This window comes from Phyllostomus hastatus, unplaced genomic scaffold, assembly GCF_019186645.2.
Source record: "Phyllostomus hastatus isolate PE091 unplaced genomic scaffold, TTU_PhHast_1.1 phas_scaffold_501, whole genome shotgun sequence".
Classification (NCBI taxonomy): Eukaryota; Metazoa; Chordata; class Mammalia; order Chiroptera; family Phyllostomidae; genus Phyllostomus; species Phyllostomus hastatus.
Window position 1 is genome coordinate 10,343,786 of NW_025334033.1, and position 15,050 is coordinate 10,358,835.

General features: G+C 45.5%; 1 protein-coding gene and 1 long non-coding RNA gene across 5 annotated transcripts in view; one reads left to right on the plus strand and one right to left on the minus strand.

Moving 5' to 3' along the window:
• Positions 1–3,970: 3,970 nt before the first annotated feature.
• Positions 3,971–9,685, minus strand: LOC123808806. The gene is made up of 3 exons (XR_006783833.1): positions 9,570–9,685; positions 5,504–5,598; positions 3,971–4,193 (listed from the first exon to the last, which is right to left on the minus strand). It is a non-coding gene; the product is annotated as an uncharacterized LOC123808806 (long non-coding RNA).
• CAPN3 (calpain 3) overlaps positions 7,506–15,050 on the plus strand; it is a 47,111-nt gene continuing 39,566 nt past the window's right edge. For all 4 annotated transcript variants that reach the window (XM_045823659.1, XM_045823660.1, XM_045823661.1 and 1 more), the window contains exon 1: positions 7,506–8,128. In XM_045823659.1, coding sequence (XP_045679615.1) covers positions 7,820–8,128 — 309 coding nt within the window. In that variant the 5' untranslated portion in view covers positions 7,506–7,819. The remainder of the gene's footprint in view (positions 8,129–15,050) is intronic.

Consider the following 15,050-nt stretch of genomic DNA (forward strand, 5'->3'; position numbering starts at 1 on the left):
ATTAAATGGTAATGGGCCATCATATTTCTAATTAACTCCTACGTGGCTCAGAAGAAAATTTATAAGGTAGAAATAGAGACAAAGAGAGAAAGTAGGCAAAATGTGTTAAAATGTTACAATTGAAGAATCTGGGCAAAGCATATACAGGAACTGTCTATACTATATTTTCAACTTTCTTATAAGTTTTAAATTATTTCAAAGTCAAAAGTTTTCAAAAAATGGTGCTGGGCCATGCTCTATAATATCTAGTACTTTTGAAAAGTTTGGTTTGAGTTTCAAATTTGGGCTTCCAGCCAAGATGGAGGTGTAGGTAGATACATGTTGCTTCCTCACACAACCAAAAGGACAATAACCAATTTAAAAACAAAAAACAATGAGAACAATCAGAAAATCAAACTGTATGGAAGTCTGACAGTCAAGGAGATAAAGAAGAAATATTCATCCAGACCAGTAGGAGGGGCGGAGACAGGCAGCCGGGGCAGAGAGGACACAGCAAGGCAGCAGCAGAGGGCTGGGTGGTAACACATTCACATGTGGATAAATCAGGAAGAACAACTGGGGAGCAAGACAGACTACACAACCCAGGGTTCTGGTGTGGGGAAATAAAGCCTTAAAACCTCTGGCTATAAAAACCTGTGGAGGTTGTGGCAGCGGGAGAAACTGCCAGTCTCACAGGAGAGTCCGCTAGAGGGACCCACGGATCCTACAATGTACACAAACCCACTCACCCACGAATCAGCACCAGAAGAGCCTGGTCTGCTTGTGAGTAGTAGGGGAAGTAACTAAAAGCAAGGTGAGATCCAAGCAAGTGGCACTGTTCCCTCTCTGACCCCTCCCCCACATACAGCACCACGACACAGTGAAGTGTGTTGCTCTGTCCTGGCCAATACCTAAGGCTCTGCCCCTTACAACATAACAGGTGCACTGCTACAAAGAAATATGGCCCAAATGAAAGTAAGGATCAAAACTCCAGAAAAGCAATAAAGTGACAAGGAGCTAGCCAACCTATCAGATGTAGAGTTCAAAACACTGGAAATCAGGATGCTCACAGAATTGAGTATGGTTGCAAAATAAAGGAAGAAGAGAAGGCTATGCAAAGTGAAACAAAGTATACAGGGAACCAACAGTGAAGGGAAGGAAACCGGGACTCAAATCAAAGATTTGGAACAGGAAGAAATAAACATTCAACCAGAACAGAATGAAAAAACAAGAATTCAAAAAATGAGAGGCTTAAGAGCTTCTGGGACAACTTTAAAAGTTCCAACCTCTGAATATAGGAGTGCCAGAAGGAGAAGAGGAAGAGCAAGAAATTGAAAACTTATTTGAACAAATAATGAAGGAAAACCTCCCCAATCTGGTGCAGGAACTAGACATGCAAGTCCAGGAAGCTCACAGAGTGACAAAGAAACTGGACCCTAGGAGGAACACACTAAGACACATCTTAATTAACTTACCCAAGATTAAAGATAAGGAGAGAATTTCAAAAGCAGCAAGAGAAAAGGAGACAGTTCCCTACAAAGGAGTTCCCATAATACTCTCAGCTGGTTTCTCAAAAGAAACCTTCCAGGCAAGAAGCATCTGGAAAGAAGTATTTTAAGTCATGAAGGCAAGGACCTACATTCAAGATTACTCCATCCAGCAAAGCTTTCATTTAGAATGGAAGGGCAGATAAAGTGCTTCCCAGGTAACATAAAGTTAAAGGAGTTCATCATCACTAAGCCCTTATTATATGAAATGTTAAAGGGATTTATCTAAGAAAAAGAAGATGATCAAAACTATGAACAGTAAAATGACAATAAACTCACAACTATCAACAACTGAACCTAAAAAACAAAGACAAAAACAAAAACAAACTAAGCAGACTACTAGAACAGGAACAGAATCACAGAAATGGAGATCACATGGAGGGTTATCAGTGGGGAGGGGGACAGAAGGAGGGGAAAAGTAAGGGAATGGGAAGCGTAATTGCTAGGTACAAAATAGACAAGGGGAGGTTAAGAATAGTATGGGAAATGGAGAATTGAAAGAACTTATATGTATGACCCATGGACATGAACTAAGGGGGAGATGAGGAATGGTGGAGGGAGGGGCATATAGGGCAGAGGGGGATAAAGAGGAAAAATAAAATGGGACAACTGTAATAGCATAATCAATACAATAGACTTTTTAAAAAGTTTGGTTTAAGGTTTACAAGCTGTGTATGTAAACAGGATGAAAAAATGGAGTCAATTATGAACTCCAGTACAAGAAAATTTCTGATAATGCAGACTGCTTTGTAATCTTCATCTGATCAGCTGCTCTTCACCTGAAAAATGCTGGGCCAAGCCAAATCCTCTACTTCAGGGAATACACATACCATCCTCTGAGCACCAGGCCAGCAGCTCCTGACCCTGCACCACAGAGGTCTTGTCTGACCACAGGAGCTGACCAGGGGGCCTTCAGGATGGTATTTACACTGGGAGATAGAATAGAATACATGTTTATGGTGGGCATTTATTTAGGGCAAATACCTGGAGAGTGGCCAGGGAAAGTCCTTTACACATTTGGAAGGCCAGTGTGATCACCTTCCTTTTTGCCCCAGATCTAAATCATTCCACAGATCATATTCTGACTCTGGTGTACCTGGGTGGTCAGTTCCTGACAGAAGTGAAACCAGAATGTGGGTTCCAGTTAGACTAGGTACCAAGACATTGCCTGCCCAAGGAGACTGGTTTCATTTAAGAATGACCCATAGGATTAATTATATTCTGGGGTACAGCTCACTGCAGAACTAAGTAAGCTCCATGGCCATAGCCTCACGTATCAACACGATCAGAGCAAAGCCCGGATTGGGCCATGCACCTTAATGCTCCCTAGAGCAGAAAGCACAGCTTGTCACCATAGCTTTGCCGTAAAGTTGTGCTGTGCCTTGTGTCCTGGTTAACTAAAACTCACCAATCAGACCACTAAAGCCGCAGGAGAGACTGCAGTTCTAAAGTCTGGTCTGTGTGCAGAATTCCTTTACTTTTTCACATTCCTTTCAGTACCAGGGTATTATAATAATAGGCAGCAGAAACATAATCAAAACACATAAATATCTGAAGCTTAATGGTTTTTAGCTCATAATTGGCCATCCTATCTAAAACCCTTCTTAGTAATGGAATTCCGGTGACAGTGTCATGCATTCCACTCAGGTTTTAGTTTCCATCTACCAAATCCTTGGAATGTCCTGCACGATACCAGCAGGGGCACTCTAGACTAAAATAATTTCTCAGCCCAGGGACTAGAAACACAACAGCAGCTCCACTGGAAACAGAAACACACATTAACCACAGACTATGAGGCCATACACCTGGCATTCTAGGAGAAATAGAGGAGACACTGGCATCTGATATCAGATCTGCCCGTCCTGTGACCATGCTTGCTAAAGACAAGAACCACAGCAAGGCCAGCCAGAACCAGGCAGCTACTTCTTGACAGTTGTTTTCAGCAGGGCTGATGGTGTGAGGTTCCTCTCCAGTCAGAGCTAGGGAAAGGGAAGCCCCAGCAATCTATATGCAAGTATCCAGGGATCATCTGCCTAATTCATGTTACTGGAGTCTTGGTCATGCATTTACTCCTTCATGAGAAAGCAGGAGGCCTGGGGCCTAGTTTGGTTCTGCAGTGAACAAGCTGAGTGGTCTTTGCTTTGTCATTTTAATCTCTCTAGGCCTTGGTTTCCTCATTTGCTAAACAGAAGAGATAATCTCCACAACTCTGAGTTTTCCATGACTTAACTGTAAAATACAGCCGATATCTCAAGCCTCCTTGGTTCTAAAATGGAATTAATCAAACCTGCAGGGTTGCTGTACAAATTAAATATTTTCTATGTGTGTAGAGAGGAAAAAATAGTAACTTGACTTTGGAGAAACCTGATAGGCACCATCTTAGCCAAGGAACCGAAGCTGACATCACCTGTTATAAAAGACATCAATATCATGGACCTCTGGATATGCTTTAATGAGGAGGGCACATGACCCCTGCAATATTCTTCCCCCAAATCCATAGCCTTAGCCTGATCATGTGAAAGCAGAAGACAAGTTTAACTCAGGGGGCATTCTACAGTATGACTTCAGAAGTGCCACGGTCATGAGGGGGAAAGACTATGGAACTGTCAGAGATCGAAGAACACTGAGGAGTTCTGACACATGCAATTCAGGGTCCTAATTTGGATCCTGCAACAGAAGGAAAAAAAATAACATTAGTGGAAGCACTGAAGAAATCCAAATGTGTCTCATAGTTTAGTTAATAGAATTACGCGAACATGAATTTCTCAGTTCTGATCATTGCACCATGGTTATGTAAGGTGTAAACACTAGGGGAAGCTGGGTAAAGTGTATGCAGAAACTCTGTACTACCTCTTCAATACTTTCATAAGTCTAAAATTACTTTCAAATTAGAATTTTTAAAAGATTTTGTTTATTTATTTTTAGAGAGGGAAGGGAAGGAGAAAGAGAGAGAAAGAGAAACATCAATGTGCAGTTGCTGGGGGTCGTGGCCTGCAACCCAGGCATGTGCCCTGACTGGGAATCAAACCTGCAATGCTTTGGTTTGCAGCCCGCGCTCAATCCACTGAGCTACACCAGCTAGGTAAATTAGAAATTTTTTAAACCATGTGATGTAGCTGGCTTATTACTAGGTTCTTATTGAATGCTAGGTATTATTATACTCATAAGCAAATACATGGCTTCCAACAGTGTTGAATCAAAGCAGTATTTACTGGTGGAAAAGACAGTGTTACAGAGCCATTGATTGGCCTTTTTGTTGCAATAGATATCATTCCACAGATATCAGCCACAGATATTGCATAACCTTGACTAAAATATTTTATAAAAACTAGTTCCCTGGCTGGGTAGCTCAGTTGTTTAGAGTGTGGTCCCAAAATGCCAAGGTATGGGTTCAATCCCTGGTCAGGGTACATACAAGAATCAGCCAACAAATGCATAAATAAGTGGAACAACAGCCCTGGCTGGTGTGGCTCAGGGGATAGAGTGCTGGCCTGAGAACCGAGGAGCTGCCAGTTCGACTCCCAGTCAGAACACATGCCTGGGTTGCAGACCAGGTCCCTAGTTGGGGGGGTACATGAAAGGCAATCACACTTTGATGTTTCTCTCCCTCTTTCTCCCTCCTTTCCCCTCTCTCTAAAAATAAATAAATAAAATCTAAAAAAGAAAAGTAAGTGGAACAACAAATCAACATGTCTTGCTCCCCGCACCTTCTTCTCTCTAAAATCAATCAATAGATTTTAAAAAAAAATTTTTTTAAAAACTAGTTCTTTATCCTGGAAGAAGCTTCTGGAATTGAAACATGCAGGTGTTATATGGTCATTATCTGCCCTTTGTTCATGAGCTCAGATTGGATTTTTCCCTGATAGCATGCATTTCTACAGCTGGGTAGCTGAATAAACTCTGAGTTTAGACCTGCTAATCTGAGAGGGGGTTAATTTATCCACAGCAACTGGTAGAGCAAAATAAATAGCACTCACCCTGTGTGTTTGATATTCCCATCCTTCTATGATTAGAGATCCATTTCTGTCACATACTTGTCTTAGTTACTAACAGATGGAGCTGGCTTAGGCAGCTGAGAAAGGAAAGATCAACATGTGTGTGGCTCAGAGGCAGCTCCTCCCCCAGGGGCAAATCAGCCAAGAAACTTTTATTGCATTGGCCAAGCAATAAGAAGTGTAAGAATTTCTCCCCACGTAGGAAAATGTTATTCAGCAGAAATACAACACATTTTTATTAGGAGCCTTCTATAGATGCTTAACTCTGGAGGTGGAATGGGGACCCAGTTCCACCTTCACAGAACTTACTCTTGCAGGCAAACAGGAAGCTCAGTAAATAGAAACAATAAAACGTGGGTCAGTGCTGGGAATTTTAAGGTGGAACGGACAGAGCACTGAGCTGGGACTCAATCATATGAAGATAGGAAAGAAAATTCCTCCCCCCATTTGCTTTCCATGCCATTGGTGAGCTTGAGGGTGGGAGACATTCTTTTTAAAGGCTTTTTTAGTGCAGGCAGGCAGACAGGCCTCTGATTGGAGGCACTGTGACCACATGATCCCGGGCAGATCACAGTTGTCCAGGGGCTGTGCACGCGGAAGACGTTCATGCCACAGAGTGAGTGCTGATTTTCTCCAATGAGTGACTGTCATTCAACCTGATCTAACCTCCAAGTAATAGGAAATTCAGGTCATCTCTAACAGCTGCATTTATTGAGTGTTTAAGGCAATCCTGGCATTATTTTAAATGTTTTACAAAGCTTAATTTTTATAACTGCATAGCAGAATGACTATCATTGTACCCACTTTATAGGTGAGAAAACTGAGCCACAGGAAAAAAGAAAGAAGTAACTCACCAAAAGTTACATGGGCACCGCCAGTGAGCAGCAGGCCCAGACTCTGAAGCGAGGCAGTCAGCCTTCGGGGGCTGCCCTTCTCTCTGCCTTTCCAAGAGCAGCAGTAAAAACCTTTGGGCCTTTCCTCAGAGGGCCAGGAGGACAGGCTGATGGCTTCTACAAGGAGCAGCTCCAGACACAGGGCTCCTCAAAACTGCAACCACAGGGGTTGCGAGCCTGGTAGTACTCCCTATCTCACATCCCTCTTCTCTCACAGCCTCTAAACTTGGGAGCAGGCCAGGCTGCAGTCTGGGACAAGCATTGACTCAGCCACACTTGGAATGTGGCCATTTCCCTTCAGTCTGAGTCGCAGCTACTGTGGGTAGAAGAAAAGGTGGAGGGCAGGTGGGAACTTCCGCTCCCCAGCGTCACTGGGCTCCCACCCAAAGCCCGGAAGCTAGCTCCTTTGGAATGACATCCTGGGACTTGACCACCAACCTGGTTCAGTAACCAATTCCAGCTCTGACTCAGATGACTAACGTGGTATGCCTGGGGAATCGGTATTCAGGGGCACTTTTGGTGACAGTTTCGGTCCCAGTGTTTATCCTGGGGGCAGGGAGACACGAGAGGTGGCTAGGTCAAGTGGGCCAGAAGAGACAACCAAGGACTCTGCTGAGCAGCATATTCCACTCAGACAGTTCCACTCAACGCTGACACCAGAACATTCTAGAAGAGATACCAAATCCACATTGAAATGATGTGATATCCCAAAGTTTTAGAAAGTAAAAATCGTACTCTCAAAATGCCTAGAATCCTCCTAGAATTCAGTATCTCACCCTTTTTAGCTTTTTTTTCAATAATGTCTTGCCGTAATTTGGTGGCCACCGATCTGATACGCTGTGTAACGGCCAGTTCAATAACGCGTCAGCAGTTCTTTGGTAGTTTTCGCTGCTCAGCTTACTCAGATATTTTCCCTTCATTCCCTGACACCAGCACTTAGCGGCGACACGACACGTAAATGCCCCTAGCCAGGTCCTTCTTCCCTGAGCACGCAGTCAAGCTGCATGCTCGCCTCGCTTTTGCTCTCCTACTCATGATCTTGCATGTCTATTTTTAGTTTTCCTGGCTCAAGCTTCCTCAGGCCACTGAAACACAACTCTCACTCTCTTTCTCTCCCTCTGGCATGCACGCTGCTGGTGGGAGCCCCCCCAGGTAAAAACTGGGGCCTAAACCCTTTGGTGCTCCTTCCTCAGGGAAACTCGTGGCTTCAGGATCACCGACCAGTTTTTAAGATGAACACAAGCTGGACGACTTTCTGATGGGCTTTAAACTTTGAATTGGATGTGGACATTTTTCTCTCAGGAGACAGAATCACTCCAACTTCCCTTTTGTGCTAGCTTCCTTTCCTTGAAGGTAGCTGTATCTTGTTTTCTTTAAAAACCTGTTGCTTCCACATTTGCCTGCCATGCCGACCGTCATTAGCCCATCTGTGGCCCCACAGACAGGGGCTGACCCCAGGTCCCCAGGGCCGATTCCCCCACCAGCCCAGGGCAAGACCACCATGGCGGGGGGCGGCAATCCAAGTGGCATCTATTCAGCCATCATCAGCCGCAATTTTCCTATTATCGGAGTGAAAGAGAAGACATTTGAGCAGCTTCACAAGAAATGTCTAGAAAAGAAGGTTCTTTACGTGGATCCCGAGTTCCCACCGGATGAGACCTCTCTCTTTTATAGCCAGAAGTTCCCCATCCAGTTCATCTGGAAGAGACCTCCGGTGAGTAGCTTACTGGTTGCTGGTTGGGTTTTTTGCCTCAGAGAAGTAAGTCCTCCCACTCAGCACCTGCCCACAGCTTCTCCGTGCGCATGGCACAGGGGGAAGGGTCCTGGCAGCAGCTCCTCCAGGCTCTGTCTGCGGGGCAAGGCAGGGCTGCCTCTCTCTCTCTCTCTCTCTCTCTCTCTCTCTCTCTCTCTCTCTCTTCTCAAACAACATTTTGCTTTTTGTAAAAGTAATTGGAACTCAGTTTAATGCATCCTATAAAAGTAAATATTCCTTTCCTAGAACATATTCCAAACAGTCCAGATCTTGCCTCCCTGGTTAAATCTCTTGCACCTTTATAAGAACTCTTCAATTTCTTGGGCTACAGTCACGATATTTTCTTCAGTTTGCCTGTAGCCATGTTTTTCTGATCACAGAAGTCCTGGAGAGAGGGCAGTGGCAGGCAAAGACTACTTTTTCATGCATAAAAGGTTAGGATTAGAAGGAGAAGCCCTCTCAATTGTTGTGTCCATTTACCTCGCCTCACCAGTGAGGAAATAAAGGCCAGAGCGAAGCACACAGCCAGTGAGTGCATGACAGCCCTTCCTCTCTCAGCTGACTCTCCCAGCCTCTGCGTTTCATCCACCATGATCCACCAGAAGGAAAACCATATTCCCCTGGCTTCCTTCTCTGATCATACCTTCTGTGTGACTCTTGTTCTTAATTCAAGAGATATTTACTGGGCATTTACTAGAGCCAGTCACCAGGTCAGCAACCAGGTAGATGGCACTGAAGAAGAAAGACAAAAACTCCTGCTCTCCTGGAGCAGAGCGTCCTGAGGGGATGACGGGCACTGAACACAACTGACTGACTGACTGACTGTCGGGAGACAGCGTTCAGGGTGCTGTGGACGATAAGGCAGGGAGAGCTCCCCTGGTCCAGGGAGACAAAGCCTCCCTGAGGAGATCACTTACTCTGAGGCCAAAGCTATTGATTAGTCTGATGAAGGTAAGCTGAGGCCCAGTGTGATTCATTAGCCATGTTTTTCTGTTTAAGCTGAGATGAAACACCCAACACCCTGGCTCTCACCCTCTGTGCTGCACAGGGCTCCTGTCCTTTCCTGACGGTTGTGTGGTAAGGTCCATGACTGTCCCGAGGGCCCTCAGTTCAGAAGTGAGGACTTGAAAGAACTTTATTCTTTAACCCAGTTGCTGCCCTGCTGCTAAGGTAATGGGAGATGTCCCTCCCCCGCTGAAATATCTTCAGTGACACTGGTCCACCCTCCCCCTATGCCTTCAGGATAAGTCCAAACCCCTTAGCTGAGATACAGGCCCTTCTCAAGCTTCCCTGCCTACCTGTGCATCCACTCTCACCCTCTCCACCTGGACCCTGACGTATTCAGCTGCTCTTCCCACACCTGGAGGCCTTTGCTCTTCCTGCCTCTCTGGAAAGCACTTACCTTCATCTCACTTGCTCCTCCTCACCCTCTGTCCAAAACCCTGTTCAGGTGTCACTTCCTTCGAGCTTTCTTACATCTGTTGCCCATCTTCTAAGACAGGGGACCATTCCTGTTCATCTTTGGGTCCTCTTACCCAGCAAAGGGCCAGGCCCTCCATAGTTGCTCAGCTGCTGCTGGTGAAGGAAGCCCCACCCACATCTGAAGGTGCCTACAGCCAAGAGATAAGGACAGCCCTGCCTTCCAGGGCAGGGAGTTCCTGAAAGCTTTTTCTAATAGTACTGCTGAGAAAAAGCCAAGAGACATACAAATACTGTTTTTAGTGAAATCATTGCTGGATTTTAGTTTGAAAAGCTAGGCTTACATATTAATTAAAATGTTTTAAGTTTCACTTATGCTCTAAGCCCTCGATCAGTCCTAAAACGTACATTGTCAGTATCGGTGTGACATGAGGGACAACAAAAGACCTGTCTGTCCCAACCCACAACACCATCAAAATCCTGATTTTTCCACTGTTGCTAAAGGTCTAGATAGCAAAGCCCTCTCTTGGTTAAAATGCCCCTTTCCCCTGAGGTTAAGATTGGGGGGACTGCTCTGGCCTGTGTGGCTCAGTTGATTGGAGCATTTTCTGGTAACCGAGAGGTCACAGGTTCGATTCCCTGTGGGTCGGGGCGTATGCCTGGGTTGTGGGTCTGGTCCCTGGTGGTCTGGGCACAGAGATTCCCAGTCCAGGCACACAAGGGACAACTAGTTGATGCTTCTCTCTTACATCAGTGCCCATCCTGTTTCTCTAAAAGCAATGGGGGAAAGAAGTATCCTTGGGTGAGGATTAAAAAAAAGATTGGGGGAACACTGCCTATTGGGTTTATTAGCATAAATTAGGATATGGAATTAGAGATGGTCAGAGTCAGAATGAATCTTGGAGATGTGGTCCAGCCCCCTCACGTACAGGTGAAGTGGTTAAGGTCCAGAAAGGGTAAATGATTTATCAATAGTCACACAAGCTGGTTGAAATTAAGAAACTGAAATAACTTCAGAACGTTCTGAAATGGAAAGCACTTTTGGAGACATAACTTTCCCATGTACTCCATAGATGCAATGACCTTTGCCAGGCTTGAGCATCTGAGAAGCAGACTATGCCCTATGAGAGGCTCCTCCTGCTTTTACTATCTCTGCACAGCTGTGCCTGGCCCAGCTGGTCTAACCCGGCCCTTGGCCCTGCTCTTCTGCAAATGTGGGCCAAGGTTTCCCTCTGCCAACACCTGGACCTCAGGAAACCTCCCTGACAGACAGACGCCCCTTTATACTCCAGACAGGTGGCTTTATTCTCTGTGGTTCCCATACCTGGAAATCTCTTGCATTAGATTCTTTTTAAGGATAGAGTTTAGGTAAATCTCCCAAGTTGCAATTCATCATGAACTGTATTTTACCAAATCTAGAAGATTTTGGTGCTGTTACTTTCTGGATCTTTTCAGAAGGTGTCCAAAGAAGGTCACAACCACGACCCAGCTGCCTGCAATTGAAGGAAGCTTTCTAACATAAGACTCATCAAATTTCAGAGATACTTAAATGTGGTGGGGGTGATTGGGGGGATGCCTTAGAAAGGAAAAGTAAGACGAATAAGGCCCCCTCCCCACTTAACTCAGTTATGCTGTCCCCTTCCCACTCCTCTTCCCAAGCCATTTCTTTTTCCCATACTGCCTATCAGCATGATCCCACCATCCCTGCTGGGTTTTGCTACTGTCTGTCTGTCTGTCTGACCCAGTGTCCTGCCCTTCCCGAGTCCTCAGCCTCCGTTCTGGCAGACCCAGCTTCTCCCTTCTCCTAAGACTGTTACACTAGCAGGGAAATCATTTTATTCTTCAGGTGAGGTCTTGTTGCTACTACAAAATTGCCTTTAACTTTATGTGCCCATTTCACCAAACGTGCTTACCAAATTCGAACCCTTAGCATGGCAGACTCTTCCTCTCCTCTCTGCAAGAGGAAAACTCATAAGCAAAAATAGGAAAGATACTTGAGGTTACAGAAAGGGTAATTTCTCTCTTGGACATGGTTGTTTTCTACGGAAAAAAGGAAAAAGAAAAAAATGCCATTCACTTACAAGAGGAGGAGACCTAGAGACCAAAGAGGGATGGGGACAACCACAGGGCTGGAGGCCACACACACCTGCATCTTCCCTCCCAGTGACCCGACCCTCAAAGACATCTTTACAGATGGTGAACTTGTGAAACGCCTGAGGCAAGTAACTTTCAGGTAAAGGACGGAAGTTAGTTCCTGATTTTTACAGGCAGACCTGAGCCAACACACCCAGAAGTCTGGAGGGAGTGAGGAGGCTCTACCTTCTCAAGGGCTATGAAGTCGGAGTGCGAGATCTCCAAGGAGCTGGGAGCCCCCAGCTAACACCTGGGAAACGTTCTGCCAAAGAGAAGCTGACTCTTGCTTTATCATTTTCATCCAACCTGCAAGTTTAAATAGTCACCATCAGAACTTTTAGACATTTATTACATACCTCCAGAACACCAGGAATATAGGATGAAAACTGCTATTAAAAACTCCTTATAAGCCATAAGATTGTAAATGTTTGGGAACTGCTTCTTTCAGTTATTCCAGGTAGATGGATCTCTTTTCTGATGTTAAGGTTTTGAAGGGAAAACAGATGCCCCATCTCCTTCAGTAACCTATAGTTAGTACCTTTCACAGTCTGAAATTCATCCTTATTTCTAGCCAGAACTCTTCCAGCCACAACTGTAGCACATTATCTCTAGCTCAGAACCAGAACACGGGGTCAGAAATGCATGAGAAATAGAGGCTGGAGACATGGAATGATCTGACACAAGTGCCTCTATTTGATGCTGCACTTGCAGGCCGGCTGAGGGGGGATTGACTGCAGCAGCGGGGAAGGCGAGAGTGAGGTTTTTAAAAGAAAAAGTGAAGGGTTTGTGAGGGAATAGGGGAGGGGATCGTCTCTTATTCTTCTGGGTGCATGCCTCAGGGTTTCAGGATGTGAACTGGGCCAATAGGTTAGGTAAAGGGTCAGGCTGTTCCCAGGTCAGTCTGACTCCCAGCCATTGAGGCCGGCACCAGATGTCTACTGTGGAAGTGGGAGAGAGTTTAAGCATGCAGGCTGCCAGTTGAGTCGGGATAACTGAGTCATGGGCAGTCCTGCAGGTTGGACAACTGGCCTGACTGGGTCATGAGCAGTCTGGTGGTCTGGGGACTGGCCTGACCCTTTCAGACAGTGAAACAGAGTCAGCTAATTTCCTCTCCACAGTAATTCTCCCTATTCATGAATGTCATTCTTCTGTACTTGCTTCAGCTCAAATAGTCATAAAACTCCTCTAACTTTACCCCATAGGTATGATTTTTCCAAAGCTGGGGAGGTTGGTGCTATGATCCACACACAGTCCATCGATCCTCATTATTCACAGACATTGTGAATTCACCTCCTCACCACGGTTTACTTGTAACCCTGCAGTCACCGTCCATGGCGCTTCTGTGGTCATTAGTGGGCATGTGGAGGGCAGAGAAAAATCTGAGTCTCCCTACACGCACTTCCCAACTGAGGTCAAACATAGCGACTCTGCCTTCTTGCTTCAGTCCTTTTCAGTCTATTTAGTGTCACGTTTTCGTGCTTATTGTTGGTGATTTCTGTGTTTATAATGTCCCCCAAGCCTACAGCTGAGGTGCTGTTTAGTGCCCCTAAGTTCAGGAAGGCTGCGCTGTGCCTGAGGGAGAACATACGGGTGTCAGGTGAGCTTCATGTGGGTGTGAGTTACCATGCTGCTGGCCATGAGTCCAGTGTTAAAAAAAATCAATAATGTATATTAAATAAGGTGTCTCTATGGAAAGACACATAGAATAAGTTTGCATTTATCAGTTGATGAGAATGCTGTGATCAGAGAGACCCACAGGAATCTAACCCTGTGCTTCGTGTAGGAGCGATGGCTCCACACTCACCACGTCAGCGTTCCCCGCGACTTCACGGAGCATGGCTACCACATGATGAGGGCCAGCTGCGCTTCCTGTATCCTCTGCATTCTTAAACACCGCAACTCAGAATGATATTCCATTAAGAGAGTGATCCGTATGAAACAAGGCAGCATATTTTAATCCTTTGCAGTCAAGACTCTTTTTGATGTTCAAATTGTCCCCTCTGTGAAGAGTGGCAGCCCCTCCCCTCCATGCCTGTACACTGCCTGTATCATTTGCCATGACCCCATTGACCTTGAATAGATAGCTTCCTTGTTTTCTGGCCATGACAAAATGTTCCAGGCTCGTTTTGTACAGTTCTTGCCCCAGATCTGGAATGAATCACTTCTTCAGGAACCTGGTTCCTTTTAATCTGAAGCGGCATTAAAGAAAAGGGGTGAAATGAAGAGGATAAGTGATCGCCAACCTCCTAGGACCCAGCGCTTGGCCATTGCATCAGCACTCTTAAATTGGAAACTTCCTGATGACCGGTGGTGACACCACAGGTCTCTTGCTCTAATGACACCTCCCACATGCCCCGTGGTCTCTATAATTAACATTCCACCCTGTGCACCTTCCCAGTCGAGGGTTCACTTGACCTGCGTTACTCAGTTCCCACAAGAAGAAATTCTAGGTCAACGCAAAATGAAAGTTACTGCAGTGTGAGATGAGAGGAAGGGAACAGAAGTACAGAAACACGTAGGCTGTGAGCAGTGAGCCTCTTGGTAGGACACAGGGCGCAGTCACTGTAGAACTGCTTATCTCAGGGATAGTATTCATCTCAGGGATAGTATCTCAGTGAATCTAGCTCGGCAGGAGGTCTGCTTGTAATCAGTTTTAGAGTGTCATCCTCTGTCAGACCGTTTAGAGGAAGTGGGATCACTGGGCGAGCCCAGGAAGAACAGGAGGCATTGCGCAGAGAGGTTAAGACAGCTGGATTGAGAAATGAACAGATCTTGTCTGAACTCTGGCTCTGCCACCAGCAAGTCACATAAATTTCTAAGTTTCACTTTTCTCTTCTACGATAGGATAATGATATTCTAATCTTATATGCCGGCATCCATAAAGTCCTAGCAGGTGCCCAAGGTAAAGTAGCAATTACCATTAGGACAGGCAGCAAAGGACAGGAGCGAAACACAATGATGAAGTGCACAGGCTTTAAAGCCAGACAAGCTTGATTCAAACCCCAGCTCCACCTCTTAACAATGTAACCTCAGGCAAGTTACCAACCATTCCTGGGTCTTGGTTTCCTCATCTGTGAAAACAAAATGAAAGTTCCCACTCTCATGGAGTTGTAAGGGTTGAAAGAGATACTATACATGACATGTTCCACACGGCGAGTCAAAACATAGCAATGATGGTAATTGAAAAGCCAAATGAGGTGCCCAGTCAAGAGCTGGCCCTCCCTCTTTCCACTCAGCAGAGAATCATGACAGTGTCATCCTGAGTTGGATGGGGGGTGGGGGGCACAAGTATCGGTGAAAGTGGCAATTCTACAAATAACTTTTAGGACTG